This window comes from Lemur catta, chromosome 10 (assembly GCF_020740605.2).
Source record: "Lemur catta isolate mLemCat1 chromosome 10, mLemCat1.pri, whole genome shotgun sequence".
Taxonomy (NCBI): Eukaryota; Metazoa; Chordata; class Mammalia; order Primates; family Lemuridae; genus Lemur; species Lemur catta.
The window spans coordinates 12,231,470-12,255,440 of record NC_059137.1 but is presented as its reverse complement, the minus strand read 5'-3'; the positions used below and the strand labels follow the sequence as shown (position 1 = coordinate 12,255,440).

The 23,971-nt window shown below is 46.6% G+C and overlaps 1 protein-coding gene across 1 annotated transcript in view; it reads right to left on the bottom strand.

Moving 5' to 3' along the window:
- Positions 1-12,434, bottom strand: part of TTLL11 (tubulin tyrosine ligase like 11) — a 220,970-nt gene extending 208,536 nt beyond the window's left edge. The window contains exon 1 of the mRNA XM_045563494.1: positions 11,840-12,434. Coding sequence (XP_045419450.1) covers positions 11,840-12,286 — 447 coding nt within the window. The 5' untranslated portion in view covers positions 12,287-12,434. The remainder of the gene's footprint in view (positions 1-11,839) is intronic.
- Between the last annotated feature and the right edge of the window lie 11,537 nt (positions 12,435-23,971).

The following is a 23,971-nucleotide window of genomic DNA, read 5'->3' as shown; positions in this document are numbered from 1 at the left end:
AGTCTGGAGCGCTGCTACAGCTGCAACCAGATAGCGTACTACCTTATCATGCAACCAGAATAGGATTTTGTTAGCTCCAAGCATCCGAGGAGTCAGAATACCAGTAACAGGCGATATTGCAATGCAAAATTAACAGGTGACACTGAACTTACTTCATTCCCTGAAGCACAGTGCCAATGACTACCTAGGAAACAAGTACTGTTCAATGACAAGAATGGGATGAGTGTATGACAGTTTTTAACAGCTTTACTGAAATATAATTCACAGCCCATACAATGCACCCAAAGTATACAATTCAATGGTTTTTAGTATATTCAGAGTTGTGCCATCAACACTGTAATCAATTTTAGGACATTTTCATCACGCCAAAAAGAAATCCTGTACCCACTAGCAGTCAACCCTGACTTCCCACACCAAAATCCTCCCCTACCCTTAGCTCTAAGGAACCACTAATTTACTCTCTGTCTCTCTATAGAGTTCCCTCTTCTGAATATTTCATATATTAATAAATAAAATTACATAATATGTGGTCTTTTGTGCCTGGATTTTTTCACTTAGCATAATATTTTCAAGATCCATCCATGTTGTAGCGTGTGTCAGTACTTCGTTCCTTTTTATGGTCAAATAATATTCCACTGTCTAAACATACCACACTTTACTGATGGACATGTGGATTGTTTCCACTTTTTGGCTATTGTGAATAATGCTACTATGAACGCTAGTGCACAGGTTTTTGTGTAGACATTATGTTTTCACTTCCCTTGGGTATATATCAGGAGTGAATTGCTAGGATGTGGTAATTTCATGTTTAACATTGGAGGAACTGCCAAGCTGTTTTTCAAGATGGATGCACCATTCTCCACATCCTCACCAACACGTACACTCTGTCTCATTTGTTATAAATATCCTAGTAGATATGAAGTGGTATTTCACTGTGGATTTGATTTCCGTTTGCCTAAGGGTTAATGATGGCATGTGACATTTTAATACAGCTCTTAATGTACCCCCTTTTTTTTACACCAGAGATATTTTGACAAAACCTACGAAATAACCTGTTGAAATTTTGAGCAGTTTTATTGCCCAAGTGTATGTGAAATGCTTAAGCCTTACCCTATGGTAGAAGATCAGGGATAAGGTAAGGAGTTAGAGGTGGCGAGAAGGTCAAGGATGGAGAAAAAGTCAAGCATGTCTACTGAATACATGATTTGACTATTAAAAAGACTAACTTTACATTTTGACATGGCTGTTTTAATTTAGACATAGTGGCTACACCAAAATAGTCATATCAAAATGCCCTGATTTGAACTATGCACTGATGATTAGAATTAAGTATTTGGTGAAGACAGGACCCATAGGTTGGAGAAGATTCATTTGTTTCACTCCCTTCTTCAATAGTTGTCATTATATTCTTTAAAAGTAAGTACTTATAGAAACCCTCACACAGCAAGAGTTGAATATAAACTGCTAAAACTCTTTTGGAAAGCAGTTTGGCAGTACATTCCAAAAGCCTTAAAATGTATAAGCCTTGTGACCCAGTTATTTCATTTTGGGGAAGTTACCTCAAAAAATAATATGAAATATAGGAAAGAAACACTCCAGAGCAATTTTTGATAAAGGACTCAATCTAAACATTTAATAACAGGAAAATAAGTAATGAAATATACCCCACTGAGTGAGATATAGTGTAGCAATTAAAACGACATTTATGAAAAGTTGTATAGCAAGGAAAAATGTTTAAATTATAATGTGGGCATTAATGTTAATGATATAATAAAATTATATCAGCTTTGCAAAACATAAAAATATATGCCCAGAAGACATACTAGAAAGAAATGCTTCAAAGCGAAAATAGTCATTGCATCTCAATGGCGGGACTATAAATGTTTTTTCAAATATTTTTCTATATTTTTAATATTTTAAGCAATGTACAAGGATTATTTATATAAAAGAGAAATACGCTTTTTAAATAAAACTAACATCCAGGTTCAAAGCCCAGTCCTGCACTGAAGGACTTACACAAACACTAACTTCCGCTAGTCTTATTTCTAAGGGGCCAGGAACCCACGCTCTCTTCACATGGGCGGTACAGTCCCCTGGAACAAGACCTGACCCGAGAGCCGAGAGAGCCAGCCTCTAGCTCTACGCTGTCTGTCTCTTAACAGAGCAAACACTGACCGCAAACTGACCTTGCCATACACGTTACGTATGATTAAAATGGGACAGCAACCCCGTAAGTATCACGATGCCCCATGTGACAGAACTAATAAGCAGTTGGGGATTCAAATCCAAATCTGACCCTATATTGCACTGACATTTGTCAACCAGAAATAATGAAATCTACCCTACTTACTGCACAAAGGAAAACTCAAGTTAGATAAATGCATGTTAGAGTTCCAAATACAATATCCAATTCCATGAAAATGTAAATAAGACTTTAAGGCTCTCCATGAAGCCTGTTAACTTAACTAGACGTTTCATAGCACCTGGAGGAAGAATTGTGTTTCTGCTGCCTTCTTAAGCTAACAAGTCAATAATAATTAAAGACTGTTTTTAGTAAATGGGAAGAATGAAAATTTAATTATAGTAATGTAGACCATGCAAGGCAAATGATTATCTGTTAGATGTTTAAACAACCAACAGGGAAAAATATTTACAATACATGTAAGATAAAAAGCAACTATCCATAACATTTACAAACCAATAAGAAAAAACATAAATGTACACAAACAAAACCCAAAAGATGAATGACCAAAAACTGCTTCAGTCATTTCACAGATGAAGCAATACACATGACTTATAAACTTATGCAAAAAGCTGAACCTTATTGACAATCAGAGAAATGTAAATTAAAAAATATATTTTTACCTATCATTTTGGCAGATTTAGAAGGTTAATAATATACAGTATTAGAGAGGATATGAGAAGACAGGCAGTCTCAAACACTGCTGATGGCAATTTGATAATAACTATCAAAATACACAGTGCATATATTCCCTTTGGCCCAACAATTCCTAGGAATTTATCCTACAGAGGTATTTACACAAACACACACTTAAAATGTCTGAATAATGACGTTTACTGTACCACTTTTTGTAACAGAAAAGAAAAATATGGAAATAATATCTGTTAATAAACTATAGTACATCCATAAAATGGACTATTGGGTTATTAAAATGAAATGAATCTATACGTACTAACAGAGAAAGACGTCCACAGGGTCCTGCTAAAAAAGCAGTTGCCAAACACTCTATACATGGTATAAGTGCTGCATTTTAAAAATACAATAAAAATAAATATATTTACATTTAGATACAATATATATTTTGTATCTCTACACATATGTATATGTACACATATTAATATTGTGGTGGTCATTAGCACAGTTTACCGAACACCGTGATTCTCCTCTTTCACCCTCATAGTGGGGCTGCACAGCCCCAGCCCCTCTGAGGTCAGCCATGGCCATGTAACTTGCTTTGGTGAAGGAAATGTGAGCAGAAGTGATGTGTCACTTCTGGGTAGAGGTTTCAAAAGCCAGTGCAAATTTACCAGGTGCCCTTCCCCTCAGTGACTCAGGGAAGCAAGTGTCACAGTGGAAGCCTGGGTCTCTGAATAACCACGATGATGAGGCCCCTCTCTCCCAACCCCCACTGAACCCACAACGCGAGCAAGAAACAAACTTTCCTCGTATTAAGCCATTGCTATTTTGTGGTTCTTGCTACTATAGCACAAGTTAGCCATCCTGATACATACAAGAAAAAGAAAAAATCTGGAAAGACAGATATCAAACTGTAATCCTGGTGTTTCCTCTAAAGAGCAGAATTGGAGGGGAAGAGGGGAAGAGTGAAGAGGGGAAGGGAGGGGATTGGCGGGGGTAGAGATTGTCAGTTTTTATTTTATATGCTTAGGAACTGTATAAATGTTTATAAGCACATACTGTTTCTGGAATTTCAATAAATGTATTTGTAAATAATCTAAGATGTCCTGAAAAGTGTCCATTGTTGCTTTTTAAAATCCCAATAAACCATAGTTCTGACACAGTGAGAAATAAAATCTCCCTATGAGCACAGAGAACAAAATATGAAAACCAGCCTTCATCAGAGTTCTAGGCAGAAGTGCAAAAGGACTTATTGGAAAAGTAAAACTCTACCCAGGGAAGACTACACGGGAGATAAACTGCTTCCACTTCTAGCTTCGTCAAAGATGGGAAGGTTTTACTGAGATGACAGAGAGTCAGATGGGAGAAGGGAAGGATCTGCCAGAAATGCCTGCTAGGACTTACTAAACATTTATAAAAATTACTAAATAATGGTTCAAAAACACCCAGGGCAACACATGTGTACACAAATGGTAGCAGAGGCAGCTGTCAAGGCAAGGCACAGTTTGATGTGAGCAAGGAGAGATATCACTACACCTGGGATAGAGAAACATGATAATTTTTCTCTGCAGGAAAACAATAACCTTTGTGGAAGAATCTCAGGGACACGACTCAGCTCCAGAGGAGCAACCACAAGGAAAGGAGCTCACAACTAATCAAAGCAACAGCATGCTTATCTGCCTCTCACACCATCGATTTTTTGGTTATAAAATTTAATTAAAATGTCATAGAACTTCATCAGAGGGAAAGCCAAACCAACATGGATTCTTAAAGTACCAGGCACTTTAAAGATTTGCTGACTTGATCCTCACAACAACCCCAGCAAGTATTTTATGCTCATTCTTAGAGATGAGGAGCTTGTGGCAACTTGTCCAGTGTCACCGCGTGACAGAGCCAAGACTCAAACCCATGCCTGGCTGTGGTCTTTCCAGGGTCACTGAGAGGGCTGCCTAGCGATGAAAGGAAAAAGCAATGAAATCAGCCCAGGAAATTCATCTCTCTTCCACGCAGCCGATGGGAATGTCCATTTACAACCACCTCGGATTATTTCAATCTGTGAAACAGTCACCTCATTTGTTTTGTGAACCCAAAGTCAAGATACTGATGTCACTCAAATAGATAAAATGAGTTTCCCATGGTGATGTATATAATTAATACACCCAAGTATGAGACAGGCACCAGCTCCAGAATGGAAACTTTAAAATATTTAATTAAACTCATCAAACTTTAAAAGTATAAAAGATTTAAAAAGAAAAAAAGCTGTCAGTATTATTTTAAAGATTTTAAACCTAGAAGACATCCAGTTGACATTCACCCAAATGTAACTCTCCCTTATCCCACAGCCATCTTTGTGTGTTTTTGTTATCTGCTGTATCTCAAGTGCCCAAACACGACCTGGCACAAAATATTTATTAGATGGTCTCAAAATATTTATTAGTAGGTCTCAAAATATTTATTAGATGAGTCAAATAAGCTGGTCATGTCTGTTCTGGTTAAACAGTAATCTATATATATGCAGACAAAATTCTATAAGTTTCTCCCCTATTTAAAAAAATTATTAACATATCAAATAACCAATGTCTGTAATTACCCAATAGAAAGTAGAAGGAAAAGAATCAACACGAACTGAATACCTACAGTGTGCCAAGCATTGGGTTAAGGCAATTTACATACATTCCTTCATTTAATCTCACAAAAGTTCTGCAAGATAGGTGTCACTAATCCACTGTCACAGTTGAGAAACTGAGGTTCTGTATTTAGTACACAACCAGTTTAGCCACACAGCAATTAGAGGCGAGGATTTTAACCCACATCTATCTGACTGCAAAGCCTGTGTTAACTCCAGAACACAACACGTCCTCCTTAAAGAGGGCTCTTAAATAGTGGTTGATTGCTTTTACAGTACGTTCTTTTCAAGGAATAGATTTGAAAGAAAAACGAAACGTATGACTGAATTGTTGCATTTAACTTCTGCTGATACAAAACCAGAATCCAAAACACTACCAAAATTCAGGCACAATACACAGTATATGCTTTATAACAAACAAAGCAGCCTAGGAATTACAACACCTGCTTTAGAAAACACCAAAATTTTAATTTGTAGTAGTTATAGAATTTGAATATGAGCCCTTGGAATTTATTGTCTTTCAAAGGACTGTTTAAGGAGTTAGTGTGGATTCATGAAGCTATTTCATGTACTGTATTGTTCAAATAACAGTGGTGGTGAATTGTGATTTTTATGTTATGACAAGTTTAACTTGCAAAGGAAAAATTCCAGTGGATTAGACATTAAAATAACATGTCTGTTGAAGGAGAACATTTGATGGAGTAGGGCATAAACCGTTCTTAAATGGAATGCTGTTTTCAAAAAATGGGAAGTAAATTGCAATGACTATCATTGAAACTAGAAAGGGAGGGAAAGTTAAACTACCCAATTTTTCATTTTATACTCTGCTTTCTTCCAGAAGGAATCTGTGACGGAGGGAGTCAAATAGCAGGCTCACATTCCGCGGGGGAGGACAGCAACTCTGCTAGTCAAACGGCACAGGAATCGCGCCTCCTCTGTGGGCAGCGGCAAGACAGGTTTTGGCAGACATGAAGTGCTCCCTCTGCCAGGCGGGATGTATATTTCAACGTGCTGTATTTTAAGTCCTATTTGCATCATTGCTGTCCTGGTTCTGAGTGACAGATGAGGATTGGGAGGGTTAAGAAGTGGAAAATTATAAAACATACCTAAAAGTGGGCTTTGGAACCAGACAGACTACCCTTTGAACGCTGACTCACTTGCTGTGCCCACCTCTGTTTCTTCAGTTGTTATCTGGGAATGATGATGATGATGATGATGATGATAATAACAGAATAACTCCTTGCAGCATAGTTGCTATTAATAGCAAAGGATTAGCAAAGAGGACACTATAGGATTGAAAACTGGCCACAAGCGCAGGCCCTGGACAGCTCTGCCACTTGTCACCTGAGTGGACCTCGGGCTAGCCCTGTACCAACCTGTCTGCAAACATCGGTTCCCTCATCTGTAAGTCAGAAACGATAATGGAGTCTATTTCAGAAGACTGCCGGGAGGATTAAATAACCTACAGTAAACGCTCAGTGCAGTTTTAATGAGCATAAAGCACTTAGTACGATGCTTAGCACATAATATTAATAGATATTTAATAACTAATATTACACAAGTTGTAAGTAGGACAATATAGTAAGTGTATACATGTTCTGAAGAAAAGCTAGATAAATTTCAGAAAACAATGCATGATTTGGAGTCTCTGAAAAACAGAACTCAGACTGTAACAGATCCCAGAACAGGGGCTTATGCAAACTGTCACCAACAAAGCTCCCACTGTGGAATCTCTCAGAGCCCTCATTCATGGCAGCTGGCGTCCATGGCACCACTGTGCACATGTACACAACCTATATCTCCAAGGAGGGCAGATCACAACAAAAGTGGCATGTATTCTCTTTGGTGTCTTTCCTCTAAGGTTTTCATTAATGACAGTGGCAAAGTGACAAAGGAATATGCAGGGGATGGTCAGAGAAGTTCGCAAGACTGGAAGGGGCCATACAGTTCCGTAAATATTGAGCAACTGCCATGAGCCGGGCACCATCCCTCTCTTTCATTTTGCAGCTTCAGTGGTGACTCTGTAAACATGATTTTGCTATTGGAGCAAAACTCCAGTCTTATCTACAAGTTTACAGAACTAACATCTGTGAATTTTCCCTTTGAGAAGCAAATTCAACATTGTGGACACAGTTAAATTAGACCTAACCAGAATGGATACGATTGAAAACTGAATCATCCAAGAGTTGGCGCGGTTCACTTGGGACTGAAGGAGAGTGGGCAAGGGAGGCTGGGGCTATATATGGCGAGCAATCTGTGATCAGATTCCGTCAGAAGCGCAAGCTTCTTGGCATGCCCTTCAACGTGCTCCATGATCTGGCTCCTTCTTCATCTCTCTCCACTCCCCACCATGCCCCTTAAACCGCCATCATCCCATCCTGCATAGAAAACCTGCTCTGTACTCCCTGCTTTGTTCCTACTCTGCAGGAGATGCCCTTGACCCACTCACCTCCCAGATTGGACTGTAACTCTGTGTTTGCAGGACTGGGAGCTCCCGGAGGCCAAGGAGTATATACCGTTCCCATCTACATCTGCAACCTGTAACCCGGGGTCTGCCAATAGAGAACACAGAACTGAAGCCTGGTTTCAAACAGAATACCTATTTCAAATGCTTGCTCTGCCTCTTTTTAGCTGTATGACCTTGGATAAGTTAACCTCTGTGTACTAGAATTTTCTCATCTGTGAAATGGACACAATAAGGCACTTACTTCACTGGGTTGTTGGGAGAATCAAATGCTTGTATATACGTAAAGCACTTCAAACAGCACCTGGTACAAAGTCAGCTTTATAAAGGTTTATTATCATAATCATCGTTGTCGTTAAATGCATGTGGAGTAAGGAAAAGTGGAAAAGGAAGGGAGATTGTGTCCCCTGCAGCCGAGCAAACTTCTGAATTCACATGCTGGCTCCGTGCCACCCTGTTAAGTGGACCATGTTACACAGCTCCTTACAACGCACCCACAAAAGGAGCCAGAGCTTTCACTCTGGTTGGTGTTCATGACCTTATTTCTTACCTGGGCTACTCACCCACTCCTGCCAAAGCCAGCCAGCTAGGTCCTCCCAAACCCTGCAGCAGCAACACAGCATGACATGGAAGGGACACTGTGGCTCAATCCCTTGCACCCCACCCCCCAGGAGAAGTTCCCAATCCTAGAATGTCAGTGCTGGGAGTTAAGAGATTATTTTATGCAACATCACCCCCGTAACAGATGGGGGGCACAGGCCTAGACAGGTCTTGTGTTTGCACTTTGTCAGTCCCAGGTTTATATATATGTTACTTTTCACGCAGTCAACTTTGTAGGAGGTACTGAGAATACCATAATCATAATTTAAAGCAGGATGGAATTTTAAAGTTTATCTACTCTGGCGCTTTTCAAACGCCACATTCTAGGGTGTCAAGATGAGATGTGAGCTGTTGCAAGCATCCCATCATTCCTTTGATGAATATTTATTGAGCACCTACAATGTGCTGTGCAGCAGGGACACAAGTCAGGCACCACCCCTGCCCTCAGAATCTCACAGACTAATGGAGAAGAGTGACATTAAGGAAATAATCACGCATGTGTAGTAAAGTCTTATTGTTGTCAGTGGATTGTGTTTTAAAATGTACTAGAACGAGCATTTCCACCTACATGCCAATGTGCTTTGTGAGTGGGAGAAAAAGGCAGGATCGGGGTGGAGGGGGCAGTTAGAGGTGGTGCCCTGGAAGCCACCCACCCCACTGGGTTGACCAGTGCAAAGGTCTCAGGCAGATTAACATTACCATTATGTGGCTGCTACAGTAGAGAGACTGGGACCCACTCAACTAGTTCTATCCACCCCCATTTTACAGATAACCAAACTGAGGCCTGAAGAGTTTAACTCACTTGCCCAAACTAGCACAGCTAGTACCTGGAAAAACCTTAAAATTCTGTAATGGCTCACATAGCCTTCCTTCCCAAAACAAGTCCAACTCCCATAATGTGGCACATGATCTGACCCCGCTCATTCTGCAGCCTCGTCTCTCACCATTTCACCTCCCACTCTTTGATCCAGATGTACCGAAATACATGCAAAGCCCCGAATGGACCTCTGATTTCCCCATACCACTCCCTCTAACAGCGACCCAAAGTCCACAGCCCTAAATAACTCCAGCTCATCTTCAGCACTCAGGACTTAGCTCCAGTTTATCTCCTCCAGGAAGCCCTTCTGGGCTGCCCCTCCTCTACCTCCCACAGCACATATACCTTCACATAGAGAAACACTCATCACATAATGTATTCATCCATTCAACAAATATTTATTGAGTAACTTCTATGTGCCAAGCACCTGCTGGTACAGCAGTAAACAAAACAAAGCCCCTGCCCTCATGGAGCTTACATTCTAGTGAGGGAAACAGACAATAAACTAATAATACATAATAATACATAATAAAATGCCAGGTGGAATTTAGTGCTATGAAAAAAAAAGAAGATCAAGGGCTGGGGACTGGTGGGGGATCATTGAGGAAGGTCTCTCTGGGGAGGTGGCATTTGATCAGAGATCTGAAGAAGTGACAGAGTAAGCTGCACAGATAACTGAGAAGGGAACATTTTAGGAAGCAGAAGCAATGGCCCTGTAATTACTATTAATAAAATTATTTCTTTACTTGTGTTTTATTCTCTATTGAACTATAAGGTTCTTGAGGGCAAGGGTCACATCCTAAGCATGTTTGATTCCCAGGGCCCGGCACGGAACTTGGCACCTCCATAGTGGACATTTACAGAATGAGTGAAAGAACCTGGGCTGGGATGTGTGCGCCCACCTAGCCCCATCTCTCCCAATGAACACGATCCTGCTCCATGTCTCTCTCTTCCACAGGGTTAAGCTAAGCACAGGCCCTGCTTGGGCCAATCTGTCTAGCCTGACTCTGTGGCCTGGTTTCAGTCACTGGGTTCTCTTTTCATTAGGACCATGGCACTGACCAGTTGTTCAGTTTTACCCTGTCTGGGCCTCATATCCCTGGCCCGGATGTGGAACCCCATCTAGCAATCCAGACACCCTAGGACTGGGAGTCTGCCATTGCCTTCCCCAGGTTTCCCCAGGATGAAAGTCCTCCTCTGAATTCCAAGCCCCCAAGCTGGGGACCCTGAGCCCTGGAGAGTGATTTCCCCAGTGGCTAACTCCACCCACCTGGAAGTTGCCCTGCCTTGATGCTTAACTTCCCTCCAAACCAAATGACTCACATCAACAGTGTGACCACATCAATCCTTTCTGTGGCCAGCTCTCTGCATACTTCAACTTCAAAAAGCCATTACTGAATGTCTACCATTCCAAGGCACAGGACTAAGTGTCTGAGTCCTAGGTTGCCTGCTGCAGGTCCCTGCGACCATCAACAGACCATCTGGGTCTAAGTGTCCACACGCAGCTACCCTGAATCAAAATCCTAGCACTTCTGAAAGCACATTAAATAATCCATATGCTACAAATAAAGTCAAATGGCTTTATCCACTCGGCCAACTCACTGGTGCTTCCTCCTAGCCCCCATCAGCCTAAAATGGGCCCAGGTATGAATAACTCATCTCTTCCTTCACCCTTTCATCCACCACTTACTGACGCCTGCTATATGTCAAGCCTTGGAACATAAAACACAGTGCCTGCACCGATGATGATGATGGTGATGAAGATGATGTGGTGGTGGTAATGGTGATCATGACAACGGTGGAGGAAGAAAGGATAGGATGGTAAGATAAGTTACTATTTATTGCATACTTGTGCTATAAAACACTAAGCAGTGAGTTTTCTAATATTAACAAAATGATGAGATAGGTATTATTGTCCTCAACTTACAGAGGACATAATGGGCTTAAGAGGCAAAGCAACTTGTGCAAGGTGACACAGTTAAATACCAGGGTGGAGTGAGACCCTAGGTCTGTCTGCCTCCAAAATACAAACTGTTACACTGACCAAGAGTCACATAGTAAGTGCCAAACACTTAACTTCAATGAAGAAGTTTAAGAGAGGAGGGTCCCAGGCCCCAGGGACTCACAAGCTGCTGGAGGAGACAGACACATGAACAACTATCTACAGCATGCAGAGGTGAGTACTGAGAGCTGGAGACGTAAAAAGAGCTGTAGGGGAGCCAGAGGAGAGGGTGGCTAACTTGACCTGGAGGGGTCTAGGAAGCCTTCCTGGAGGAAGTGACTTTGGGGCTAGGCCTTGAAGGATGAGCAGTTTGTTGCAGCGGACAAGAAGCCTCCAGCGTGGCGCACCGGGGGAGCTCGGCCCTCGCCTGCCGACCTGGCCTGGGCCGTGCCGGGTCCTCTGAGGCCGTCCTGTCCACCCCCCTGTGCCCACGCGGCCGGGCCGGGCCTCACCTCCTTCCACCTGAGCTGGCGAATGCTGATCTTTAGGGCGTCCAGGGAGGTCCTGGCCTTGGAGCTGTCCACGGTGACGGGCCGCTGAGAGCCGTACTCGTCGGAACGGTGGCCCGAGCTCCGCTTACAGCTTCGGCCCTTGCTCTTGGGCTTCCCGTGCGGGCAGAGGCCCCGCGCCGGCGCTGACTTCGGGTTGGCCGCGGGCACCGTGGGCAGTGGCCGCGCGGGGACACGGGCGTCCCCCTCCTCGGGCGCGCGGGGCTGCGCCGGGGCTGCGGCCTTGGGCCGCTCGTCCCTCGCCTTGCGCTCGGGCTCCCCGGCCGCGCCCGCGTCCACACGGCCCTGCTCCGCCGCCGCCGCCTCCGCTTTGGCCGCCGCTTTGGCAGCGGCCACCGCCTCCGCCTCCCACCGGGCCGCCAGCTCCCTCTCGGAGCTGCCCCGCCGCATGGCGCTCAGGGCCGGGGCCAGGGCCGCCGCCGCCCCTCCGCCGCCCCGGCCCGCGACCAAACCGCAGCCGCCGCCGCCGCCGCCGCCAAGCGCTCCCCGCCCGAGCCCGTTGCCATGATCGCTCAGGCTCGGGTTGACAGGGGCAGTCGCCGCCTCGAGACGGGGTCCGGGAAGGGACAATCGCCCACCGAGCCCCAGCCACCTCATAGGCGAAGGTGCCCACGTGACCGGGCCTGTCACAGAGGCGGCGGCGGCCATCTTGGAAGAGGGCACACAGCCGCCGCGGCGCGCGCCCCGGGAGAGCCTGCCGCGCGTCGGAGCGCGCGGACGGTGGGGAGGAGAGGTCGCAGGTGAGACGGGGGACGGGAAGCCGCTGCGCACACAGGGGCTCCCGAGCGTGGGGACTCGGGGAAGAGACATCCATCTCAAACGAGAGGCCCCCCACACTCACTGGCGTGACTCCCGGTGTGACCGGGAGGCACAGCACCCCCCACCGCGCGGGAACCTCTTCAGCGTGAGGGTGGCTGTCGCAAGCCCAGGCCCTACGGGAGCAGCAGGGGTTCCGATGGAAGAAAACCTTTTCCGATCCTTCGAGAGCCCCCAGACTGAGAGCAATCACCTTCCCCTGTGCTCGGGGGGCTCCTGCTGGAAGGCGCGCGCCCTGCAGATTCCCAGTCGAGTTGAGGACATTAGCCACTGCTTCTTGTCAGGGCACTTTTTTATTGTGGCAAAATGTACATAACAAAATGTACCATCCTAACCACTTTTAGCGTACAGTTCAGTGGCATTCAGTACATTCACACTATTGTGCAACCGTCACCACCGTCCGTCTCCAGAACTTTTCATGTTCCCATTTGTGCCGGTTAAACATTAACCACCCATTCCCCTCCCCCCAGCCCGTGGCAGCCACCATTCCACTTCCTGTCTCTACGAATTTGACTACTCTGAGCACCTCATAGAAGTGGAATCATACAATATTTGTCCTTTAGTGTCTGGTTTATGTCACTTAGCATGTCTTCAAGGTTCATCCATGTTGCAGCATGTGTCAGAATTTCACTCCTTTTTAAGGCTGAATAATTTCCCATCGTGTGCATACACCACATTCTTTTCATCCATTCATCTGTGAATGGACATCTGGGTTGTTTCCACCTTTTGGCTATTGTGAATAATGTTGCTGTTAACATTGGTAAACAAATATCTGTTCGAGTCCCTGCTTTCAGTTCCTTGGGTTTGCCGTATATTTTTTAAGCTAAACCAAGGAGAGGGCTCTCCCCTCCCACCTGAGGGAGCCACATTTGTTTTTTTAGGGAACGGGGTTGGGAAGGTGTAACAGCACCCCAGACTGATGAGTGACCATGACTGCACACAGGTGAGCTTTGCCACGCTTTGCGCTATAGGGTGAAAGGAACACAGAAGTTATCGAGGGAGGTGGCCCCTCCTTCTCTCTCATCCCTCCAGGCGTCTTGTTTATGTGCTTTGGCCCAGGGTTTCACTGGTGAATAAACTAAACTGCCTTGAAATGACCAAGTCTTAAACTCAGGAGGTCCAAACCTCCTTCTTAGCAGCAGATGGCGCTCTCACCTGTTCCCTTGGAGCCCACCCTGGTTTTATGTCTGTGTTTCTGGAAGTGTGGATACACCATACGGTTACTTACACCTGCACCAGAGCAACCTGGGGTGCTTATGTAGAATGCAGGCTCCTGAAGCCCACCCCGGCCCCAGAGACTTTGATGCAGAGCATCTGGGTGAGCCTGGGAATCTGCATGTTGAATTAGCACCTCTGCTGATCCTAAGGCAGCCAAGATCAAGGACGACTGGACTCTATTTCAAGGCCTCTGAAGATTCTTGGAACTGACTGCAGTACCAATAAGAAGCCCTCCCCTCCATCTCTCTCCACCACTCTACCCCCAAACCTTCCTGGTGCCTCTGGTCTCAGCAAGCAGTACCACCTTCATTCAGTCATCCATGCTTGCAAATTGCCAAGTCTTAACCCTCTACCTGGCCTCCTGAAACTAGTCTGTAACCAAGTATTACATGTTCTACATTGACGTCTTTCCTCTCTTGTCCCTTTCATCACTACCCCAACTCAGGTTTCTACCCTTGGCCTCGGCCACTGTAGCGCACACACACACACACACACACACACACACACACACACACACACCCCAGTCTTCCTGGCTCCAGCCTCTGCCCCTATCCATTCTCCACACTGCAGCCAGAGGTCTGCAGCCACCCTCCTGCTTAAACACCTCCCCTGTCTTTCCGCCACTTACAGAGAAAGTCCAAGCACATTAATTGTCCTAACAGACCCTTCCTGATTGCCATTTTTTTTTTCAGAGACAGAGTCTCACTCTGTCATCCAGGCTGGAGTGCAGTGGTGTGATCATAGCTCACTACAGCCTCAAACTCCTGGGTTCAAGTGATCCTCCTGTCTCAGCCTCCCAAGTAGCAAGCACTACAGGCACATGCCACCACACCTGGCTATTTTTTTTTTTTTTTACTTTTTGTAGACACAGGGTCTCTAACTCCTGTCCTCAAGTGATCCTCCCACCTTGGCCTCCCAAAGTGCTGGGATTACAGGCCTGAGCCACTGCACCCGGCCCTGATTACCATTTCTGAAATCACCTGCCTCCATGCCTTTGTACACACTGTTCCCTCTGCTTGGACTTCCCCTTCCTTTGTGTCTCTACCTGGCAAACTCAGACTCAGCTTGGATGTCATCTTGGATAAGATTTTCTCAGTGCCCCAAGTAATTACTCTTTCTACTCTTCTAATGACACCCATTGATACCTCTCCTGTGGTCTGTCACACTATAGAGAAATCATCTCAGCCTCCCCTATTAGCCTGAGTAGGAATAAATCTGGTCTGATTCATGTCTGTGTCCCCATCTCCTGAGGCTTGAACAGAGTGGCCCTCAGAAAGTGATATGAATGTATTAATTAATGAGTTATTTTCAACTTTATTTGTCCAGTCCGGAAAGACTATCCCACATAGAGATATTCATGTTTGCTTTGCATCCCAGGACCTCTTCTGCCTCAGGGCCTTTGCACATGTCCTTCCCTCTGCCTAGAACACACTTTTTCTAGGTCTCTGCCTACTTCTCCTTCCGTGTTCAGTGTAAATGATACATCTGCAGAAATGCCTCTGATCTCTCTATCTAAATCAGACTTCTTCAGATGAAATAATGACACAAGAGAGGAAAACAAAAGGAATCACAAGGCAGTACACAATTAAATGCCAAATGAGGCAAAGGGTAAAAAATAAAAATTATTTAGGCATTTGAGGAATGGAGAATTTACTGTGAATTACAAAGCCAGACCAGCCTTCATGTAAGAGGAGCCTCTGAGGTGGAGTAAGAACCCAGTGGACAGGAAGTTAGGAGGTGTCACTCAGAGCTGTGGGCAGGGCTGCCACAGTCATGCAAGGTGCCTCATGAGGGTCAAAACTCAATGTGTGCTCTGCCCACCACGCTGCCCGCACCCGTTGAGGCTTTGTCCACCAGAGGGGGGCGCTATCGCCGATTGGGTCACAGGCTCCCAGGGCTGCCAGAGGCCCTGTGCTGAGAGGGGAGATGCGGAGAAGGTGCAGTGCAAGTGGAGTTAAGGAGAGGATCATCGTCAGCCTCTTCCAGGGGGCAGGGGGCAGACTGGACCGGTTTAAGCCCAGCCTTGGAGGAAGGGAGAGCAGGAAACAAGCCCCAGTCCGTCAGGGCTCTGAACACCACAGCACCCTCTCCCTTCTCAGGAAACCCTAAAATGTGTTAGTGGAAAATCCCACCCCATCCGAGACGCCTCCAGGAGAAGCTTCAGGTGTGGCTACTGAGGAGCAAAGGGCAGGTTAGAATTAGGGAGGAGGATTCCTTCCCCAAATACACGAACGTGTAAATCAAGGAGCTCTCTGCAGGAGCTCTGTCCTTTTCCTTCGTGGCACTCACCGCAGCCACTGGGGCTGCCAGCAGTAGTTAGAGTGTTACTTGTGTGTCTGCGTGTTGTGGTCTGTCTCGCCAGCCCCAGTGCAGGTGCCAGAGTGAGGGGTGCACTGACCAAAATGTCCCAATACCTAGTTCCGTGCCTGGCAGAGAGCAGGCACTCGGTAACTATCTCTTGAATGAATGCACGAATGAATGAATGAAAAAACTAAACTGCCCAGATATTCAACAATAAGGAAATAGTTAAGCGAATTATGCCAAACGCTGTCAATGACAGTTTTAGCCGCCTGGGAAAATGTCGATGATGTAACATTAGGGGAACTGGCGCAAGCATTGTAATTACGACGCTTCAAAACTGCTCTGCATAAACAGGCCTGGAAGAATGCAGAGGAAAATGAGAACAGCTGCGGCGCTGGAGACAGGCGATCCTGCTTGAAATTTTCCCCTCAATTTGGGCAAACTGTAGCAACCTGATGCGTGGCCCTTCCTATCCTTGAACCCAGCAATCAATCCCATTTCTAGAGCGTGGCGCTGAGAATCAGAAAGACAAAGCTTTACGCAGGAATCTATCATTGGCGAGTAACCTCTGCGTGCCAGGCACTGTACCAAACGTTTTGCCTACGTCATGTCATTTCATCTCCACAGCAGCGCTGGGATGGGGCCCATTGTTAAGCACATTTTACAGATGGTGAAGGAAATTGCTGCTCACAGAATCGCTTGCCCAAGTCACACAGCCAGCAGAGGCAAAAACGGAATCCAAACTCAGAAGGGTCTGATGCCAGCACCTAGCTCCCAACACACACGCCAACTCCCACACCGAGCCTTTGTCCGCAAAAGTACTCAACATACATTTAAACACCATGAGTCATAGGTATGTAAATATACATCAATATATACACACACTAATCCTCAGCCATGTGAAAATTCTGTGCAGAGAAAACCACTAGAAGCAAATATGCCAAAATGTTAGTAGTGGTTACTCTGGGTGACAGAATTAAGGGTGACATTTTCTTCTTCATCCTTTTCTATATTTTCCGAATTTTCTACAATAAACATGCATTGCTTTGATAAATGGAAAATTAATGTAATCGTTAAATTAAAAATTTACCTTAGTTGTTGTTATATCACTTTTACAGCAAGTCCACTTGTGGGGAAAGAGGAAGGGACCGTCGGGGGTTGGGGGCAGAGGGGTGTGGGCAGCTTTTGCTCCCGCGGCTGTTTTCTGCCCTCTTGGTATCAGGGGTCGCCACCAGGTGGCGCCCGAGGTCCGCCTTTTAAGCGTTGGCGAAGGCGTGGGGAAGGTCCCAAGGTGCATGCGTCGGAGCAGCTCCCGCCTGGCTGTCTGCAAACACACATTCTTTTGCACCTGTGCGCTTTCTCTGCTGTTGCTCCCTCTGCCTGGTGCGCCCCACACCACCTGACCCCCTGTCTGCTCAGTGGATCCTTAAGGCCCAGACAAAACGTCCTTCTCAGATATGAGGTGACAGAGCACCCCGGCGCACCCAGGTTCCTGGAAGGCGGGTGATCCCTCTTGAATGAGCAGAAAGCTTCACGTGCAGTTTCAGGCTATGGGTTCCTCAAATAGGTTGTTTCTTTCTGAGTGACAATTACAGTCCTCGTTCATTGAGCACATCTGTGTGCCAAGCCCTGCTGTGTAACAGGGCATTTAACTTCTCTTCCCCCGAGACAGCTGGGCACGGAGGTTCTGACGCTGACTGCCTGGATCCAAGTCTCCCCTCTCCCACCTCCTGGCTGGTTATGTGTTAACATAAGTAGGGGACCTGGCCCTGCTGGGACTCCTCTAAGCTGTAAAAACGTGAAAATGATAGTACCTACCTCCCAGTGTTACTGTTGCTTTGAGGATTAAATTGGCCACCATATGGAAAAGCATTTAGGACAGAAACAGAAGCCCTCGATAACCTGCTAGTTTCTGTTATGTCCCTCTGGACTATGTGCTTCCCTAGGAGGCAGTCTGCCCTTCTGTCCTCTGACCCGCTTCTCCGGCCCCCTCTCAAGCGGGCCACACTTCCCTGTCCCCACTGGACCAGGAGCTCCCCGAGGACTAGTCTGTGAACGATTCAGTCCCTGGGTCCCCAGCCCAGGGCCTGGCACAGAATAGGTTGTGTTTATGGAATTGGATTACTTAGCCCAGGGATTGTTGCCTCAGGATTCACAGTTCTGTATCTACAATTCTGCCAAGGCTGTAGGGATGAAGGAGGAATTTATAAAAAAAAAAAAAAATGGAGTTTTGAAATTTTTGAAACTTTTAATGAAGAATAATATACATACAGAAAAGTTCGATGGATTTTCATACACTGAACCCAGCCATGAAACCAACACCCAGATCAAGAATCAGAACATTCCTGGCATTCTGGAAGCCCCACCCCGGGGTAACCACTTTCCTGACTTCTAAAGGCCTGGATTAATTTTGTTTAAAATAAAATAAATTTTAACCGACTCCAGTCTTAAAGAAGCCATCCCGCACATGATCTGCTCGGCGTGGAGAGGCATTTGCAAACGAGCAGGAGACAACGGCATCCACAGCGAACACCACGTGACGTCTGTGAAATGAGAACCCTCCTCACTCAGCCCACCACGTAGCCACACTGTGCGTGGGAGTCGGGGAGGGAAGCCCCGGGGGATGGGACAGAGACCGGAGCCGGGAGCCTGGCAGAGCCGACAGCTTGAGGAAAGGTCGAGAGCGGTGAGCCCAGGAGTAGAAGGGGCTGCTGGGGTGTGGGCGGGGTGGAGGCAGTAAAGCGTGCTGAGGCTGACACTGGCAAGGTCAGTGTCAAAACAAGCCCCTCCTAGCAGCCATGGGGTTTCCCGGGAGAGCTGTAAGCAGAGGACTGACATGGTCAGATTTCTATTTCAGAAAGAACGCTCTGAGCCTTGAGAAATAAAACTGACAACATTTATTGAGCTAGATACTTTACATGGACTACCTAGTTTAGCACTCACAGCAACCAAGGAGGTAGATAGCATTGGTATCCCCCAGTTTACAGACCAGGAAACAGTGCAAGGAAAGCCAGTGTGTTCCCAAAGTCACACGGCTGGAGGGCGGGAGCCCGTGTGCCACCAGCTGTGGCCCAGAGCCTGGCCCTCGAGTTTGTTCTGGGGTGGTCAGGTAGCCAAGGGGTGGCAGGTGGGGGCTATGGGAAGGGAGTGAGGTGGGCAGGAGCTGGGGGCCTTCCTGCTTCTCGGGGCGCATCAATGTTTCCCTGTCCTTAGGCATGAGGGACTCAGTCTGCGCTCCTCTCTCACCGGCCTCCTCCTCCTCCCTCACCCAAAAGACTCATCCTTTCAATGCTTTCATTCAGTCGAGGAAGACAGTTGGGAGAGGGCAGTGAGTCTGGGGTACCACAGCCCTGGTCTCTGCTCTGAGGCTCCCGACCCTCTGTGGGAGGGTCTCTGGAAGCCTTGGGGACCCTGGCCCCTCTAGTTATCATCCCAGGGATGGGTGGGGGTGACCCCAGCCGTCTCCAGCCTCCTTCCCTTCCAGGGCACCCTCTCCTGGGGCGATTAGCTTGAAGCTGCCGTCATCCCCGAGGCTGGCACCTCTCATCTCAAGTGGGTGAATGGCCACTAGGAGACCTCCAGACTAGCAGCCCCTCCTGTGGAGCTCGTGTCCTGGGAAGCCACCTGGAGAAGGCTGGTGGCAGACAGAGGTGCTGCGGGAAGCCACACCTGGCAGACAGGCACTCCTGGAGGGGCGGGCCACAGAGAGGAGAAGAGAGGTACCCTAGGGAGAAAACCAAGCTGCGGACAGACAGAGGCCAGATCTTGTCTGCTCCAAGAAAAAGCCCTAGGAAAGGAAGAGAGGGAAGGAGGAAACTAACATTTGCTTAGCACTTCCAATGTATTGGGAACTTGACCTTCCCAGCAAACATTATAAGGCTTCATAGTTTAGAGCAGGAATCAACAAACTTTTTCTGTAAAGGCCAAATAGTAAATATTTTAGGCTTCGCAGATTCTGCCACCACTACCCAACTCTGCCACTGTAGCGAGAAAACAGCCTTAGACAACATGTAAATGAAGGAGCTAGTGTGGCTGTGTTCCAAACTTTATTTACAAAAACAAGCAGAAAAGATGCTCAACGTCATTAGCCATCAGGGAAATGCAAATCGAAACCACAATGAGATACTGCTTCACATCCCCCGGGATGGCTGGAATAAAACAGACAGCAAGTGTTAGGAAGGATGTGGAGCAATTGGAACCCTCCAACACTGCTGGGGGAAATGTAAAACGGTGCAGCTGCTTCGTTAAACAGTCTGGCAGTTCCTTAAATGGTGAAACATAGCGTTGCCGTATGACCCGTTCCACTCCCGGGTAGAATGAAAACCCAAGAGAAATGAAAACGTGTCGACACGGAAACTTGTACACAGATATGCATAGCAGCACTATTCATACTGGCCCAAAAGTGGAAACAACCCAAATGTACATCACCTGATAAATGGATTAAAAAATCAGGTATATCCATTCAGTGAAATATATTTGGAAATAAAAAAGAAATGAAGTAATAGAAAATACAAGAAATTACTCAGCATATAATGAAATTAATCTCCAAATTGAACAGGCCCACTGTGTACCCAGCTTAATGAATAAAAAAGGTGCACACCATCTCATGTCACTTTACATTATAGTGCACTGGCAAAGACAAGATCCTAAATATTTCCAGACAGAGAAAGCAGGAGGGAAAGTGAAAACACAAGGAATGGGAAACAGAATGGCTTAAGATTTCCCAACAACAACACAGGAATGTGAAAGACAGTAGAGCAGCGCCTTCAAAATTATGAGTCAAAGTGCTAGAGAATTCTATACCCAACCAAACTATCAAGTGTGAAGCTAGACTAATATTTTGAGACATTCTAGGCCTCAAAAAGTTACATTCTAAGTGCCCTTTCTACAGAACTACTGAGAATGTAATCTACCAAAATGAGGGAGTAAAACTAAAAAGGAAGACATGGGATTCAGAGGACAAGATTTGTAGCAAACATGGATTTTAAAGAAAAGGAAGAAAGAAGAGAAATAAAGTACTGATACATGAACCTGGAAAACATGATGCTAAGTGGAAGAAGTCAGACACATAAGACCACACATTCTACGATTCTGTTCCTATGAAACGTCCAGAATAGGCAAATCTATAGAAAGTAGATTCGTGGTTTTCTAAGGCTGGGAGGCATGGGGGTGGGAAGAGAGGTACAAAATTTCTTTTTTAGGATGATGAAAATTGATTGTGGTGGTGGATAAACAACTCTGAATATACTAAGAACCAATAAATTGTACACCAAAAGACATGCATTGTACGGAACATGAATTATATCTCAATAAATCTGTTTAAAAAACAAAACAGGCAGCAGGTGAGATGTGGTCCACCTGCCATAGTTTGCTGACCCCTGATGCGGAGTAGAGCAGTCAGACTGCCTGGGTTGGAGTCTGCACTCTTCTTTGTGGCCTTGGGCAAGTTTTATAAGTGCTTTCCTCATCTAAGAAGTGGAGTAGTAATAATGGTGTCTCAGAGCGTCGTTGTGCAGACCGAGTTGAACTATGAATGGCACCTGCACGGAAGTGCTCTGTCAACACTGGTGATTCTTAGGGGTCCCCTTTTAGAGATGGGGAAACAGAGGCTGAGACAAAGGGAGACTTTTATCCAAAGTCCCACAGTGAGTAAGTGAAAGAGTTGAAGTTCAAGCTTCAGTCCAGTCCAGTACTATGTCCTTGTTCTTTCCTTTCTGCCACTCTGTCCTGCCGGTACCTGCTGGCCATGTCCCAACTCACTGAGAGACCCTGGCCTGGCCCTGCACCCTCGGGGCTTCCATTCCCCTATGCCGAGTAAGGATTGGCCAGACACCCCTTAGGAACTGTTTCCTCGATGACATTTTACAAATCGGTGGAGAAGATGGTGTGGGAATGCTGGCTGTGACAGTCTCCATGCACCGTGGATGCTCGTGCCGTTGTCACCAAGCCTAGAGGACGGGTTTCCCACCTCCCTTGCTGAACTCCCTTGCCAGCCCCCGGGAGCAGAGGAGGTGCGTAATACTCCACCGACTGGTAACAGAGTAACGGCCCGGCTTGTGAAGCAGTGAGCTGGAAATAAAATAACTGACAACATGATACCACCTTGGAGTCTCCAAGCACTCTGTGAAGGCAGAGAATAAACACCAAATTTCAAATTGCTTTTCCTAAAAGGTCAAGAGAAATTGAAAGCCACCGCACTCTCCAAACAACAGGCTCCTCTCTTGGAGAGCTGTCCGGGTTTAAAAATATTTTACAAAGCAATCATCTGTATGCAATCAAGAGACATGCCTCACCCAGGTCAAGAAGCAGGGGCTGTTGAAATGTATCCATGGAGTTGTGCTAGAAAAAAGAGAAAAACACCACTGATGGCTCAATTTGAGCCTAACTTTGGAAAGCAAGTTAAAAAATAAACAAAGAAAAATAAATCCCAAGTGGCCCAATTTGAGAATAAATCCTTTTCCTTGTTGGTTTAAGCGGTGAATTGAAGGAGATGATTTGCTCTTCCATTGGGATGCCTGGTCCCTCCATTCCCCCCTCCCCTCTCCAACCAGGTAGCCGCCAAGACCCATAGTGGCTTCTACTGCAGCGACAGCCCCCGTGCTGTCATGGAGACATTCAAGGTGCTCACGTTGGGCATCTTAACCAGGTGGCCTTTGAGTAGGCTCCTAAAGCACGATAGTTCACCAGGCAGGTGGCGCGGGTGGGGGAGGCCTTACAGCCAGAGGGACCCGCATGTGCAAAGACAGACGTGTGAGTCAGCCCGGTGCGGTCGGCTGCCTACGAGAACCCTGTTATGGCTGGAACGTCTGTATATAGCGGAGCGTGGAGACCAGAAGCTGGGGAGGCGGCAGGGCCAGGCTGTTCGGGGTCCTGCAGGCCAGGATGGGGGATGCGAACACAGTCCTGAGCTCACTGGGGGATGAGGGTTGGAACCGGAGCAGGGGAGATTAGATTGATACTTTCCAACATGTCAGTCTGGCTACTGAGTAGAGAAGGGACAGGAGGGGGGAGTCTGGATGCAGCCGGCAAGAACCTGAACTACACATTCATCCATTCGACACGTTTTCACTGAACACCTACTAGGTGCCGGGCACTGTTCTGGGTGCTGGGCACAGTTTGGAGCAGTGGGACGGAGAGGAGGGGGCAGACCGAGGGCTGTCTGGGAGGTGGCGTGGGAGCCGAGTGAGATGTAGAAGTCCGGGGTGACTCCCTGGGGGGCTGAGGGATGGATGGAGGTGTCATTTGCTAAAATGGAACCAGCAGGAGAATCAGGTTTGGGGACACAGTGAGTTCAGTCTTGGACATGTCCAGTTTGAGATGTCTGTGGAGCTACTGAAGACCTCTCCCAGCCTGGCTGTTGGGGTCGCCAAATATCGCCCCACCCACGACTTTTCCTGCTCTGTGTTTCTTCTCCCTGGCGCAGCCCTTTGGTGGCGGGTGTGAGAAAGGGGACACCAGGGGCTCCGGGGTGTGCACCCCCCGTGGCTGGGAGAAGCCTGTGGGGATTTGCGTGTTCAGAGGACACAGGATGGGGGAGAGGGGACACCAGGTGTGGCTGAGGAACCCGGGGGAGGTGGGGGGACTCCGCCAGCCTCGATGTTCTGTCTGTAAATGGGATTGATGAAAGTGTTGAAGATTAAACCAGACAACTCAGGTAAGATTCTCAGCAAGAGGCCAGGCCCATAATAACTGATCACTACGTGTTTGTTTTTATTAGCTCGTTAGAGCCCCGGAGCAGAG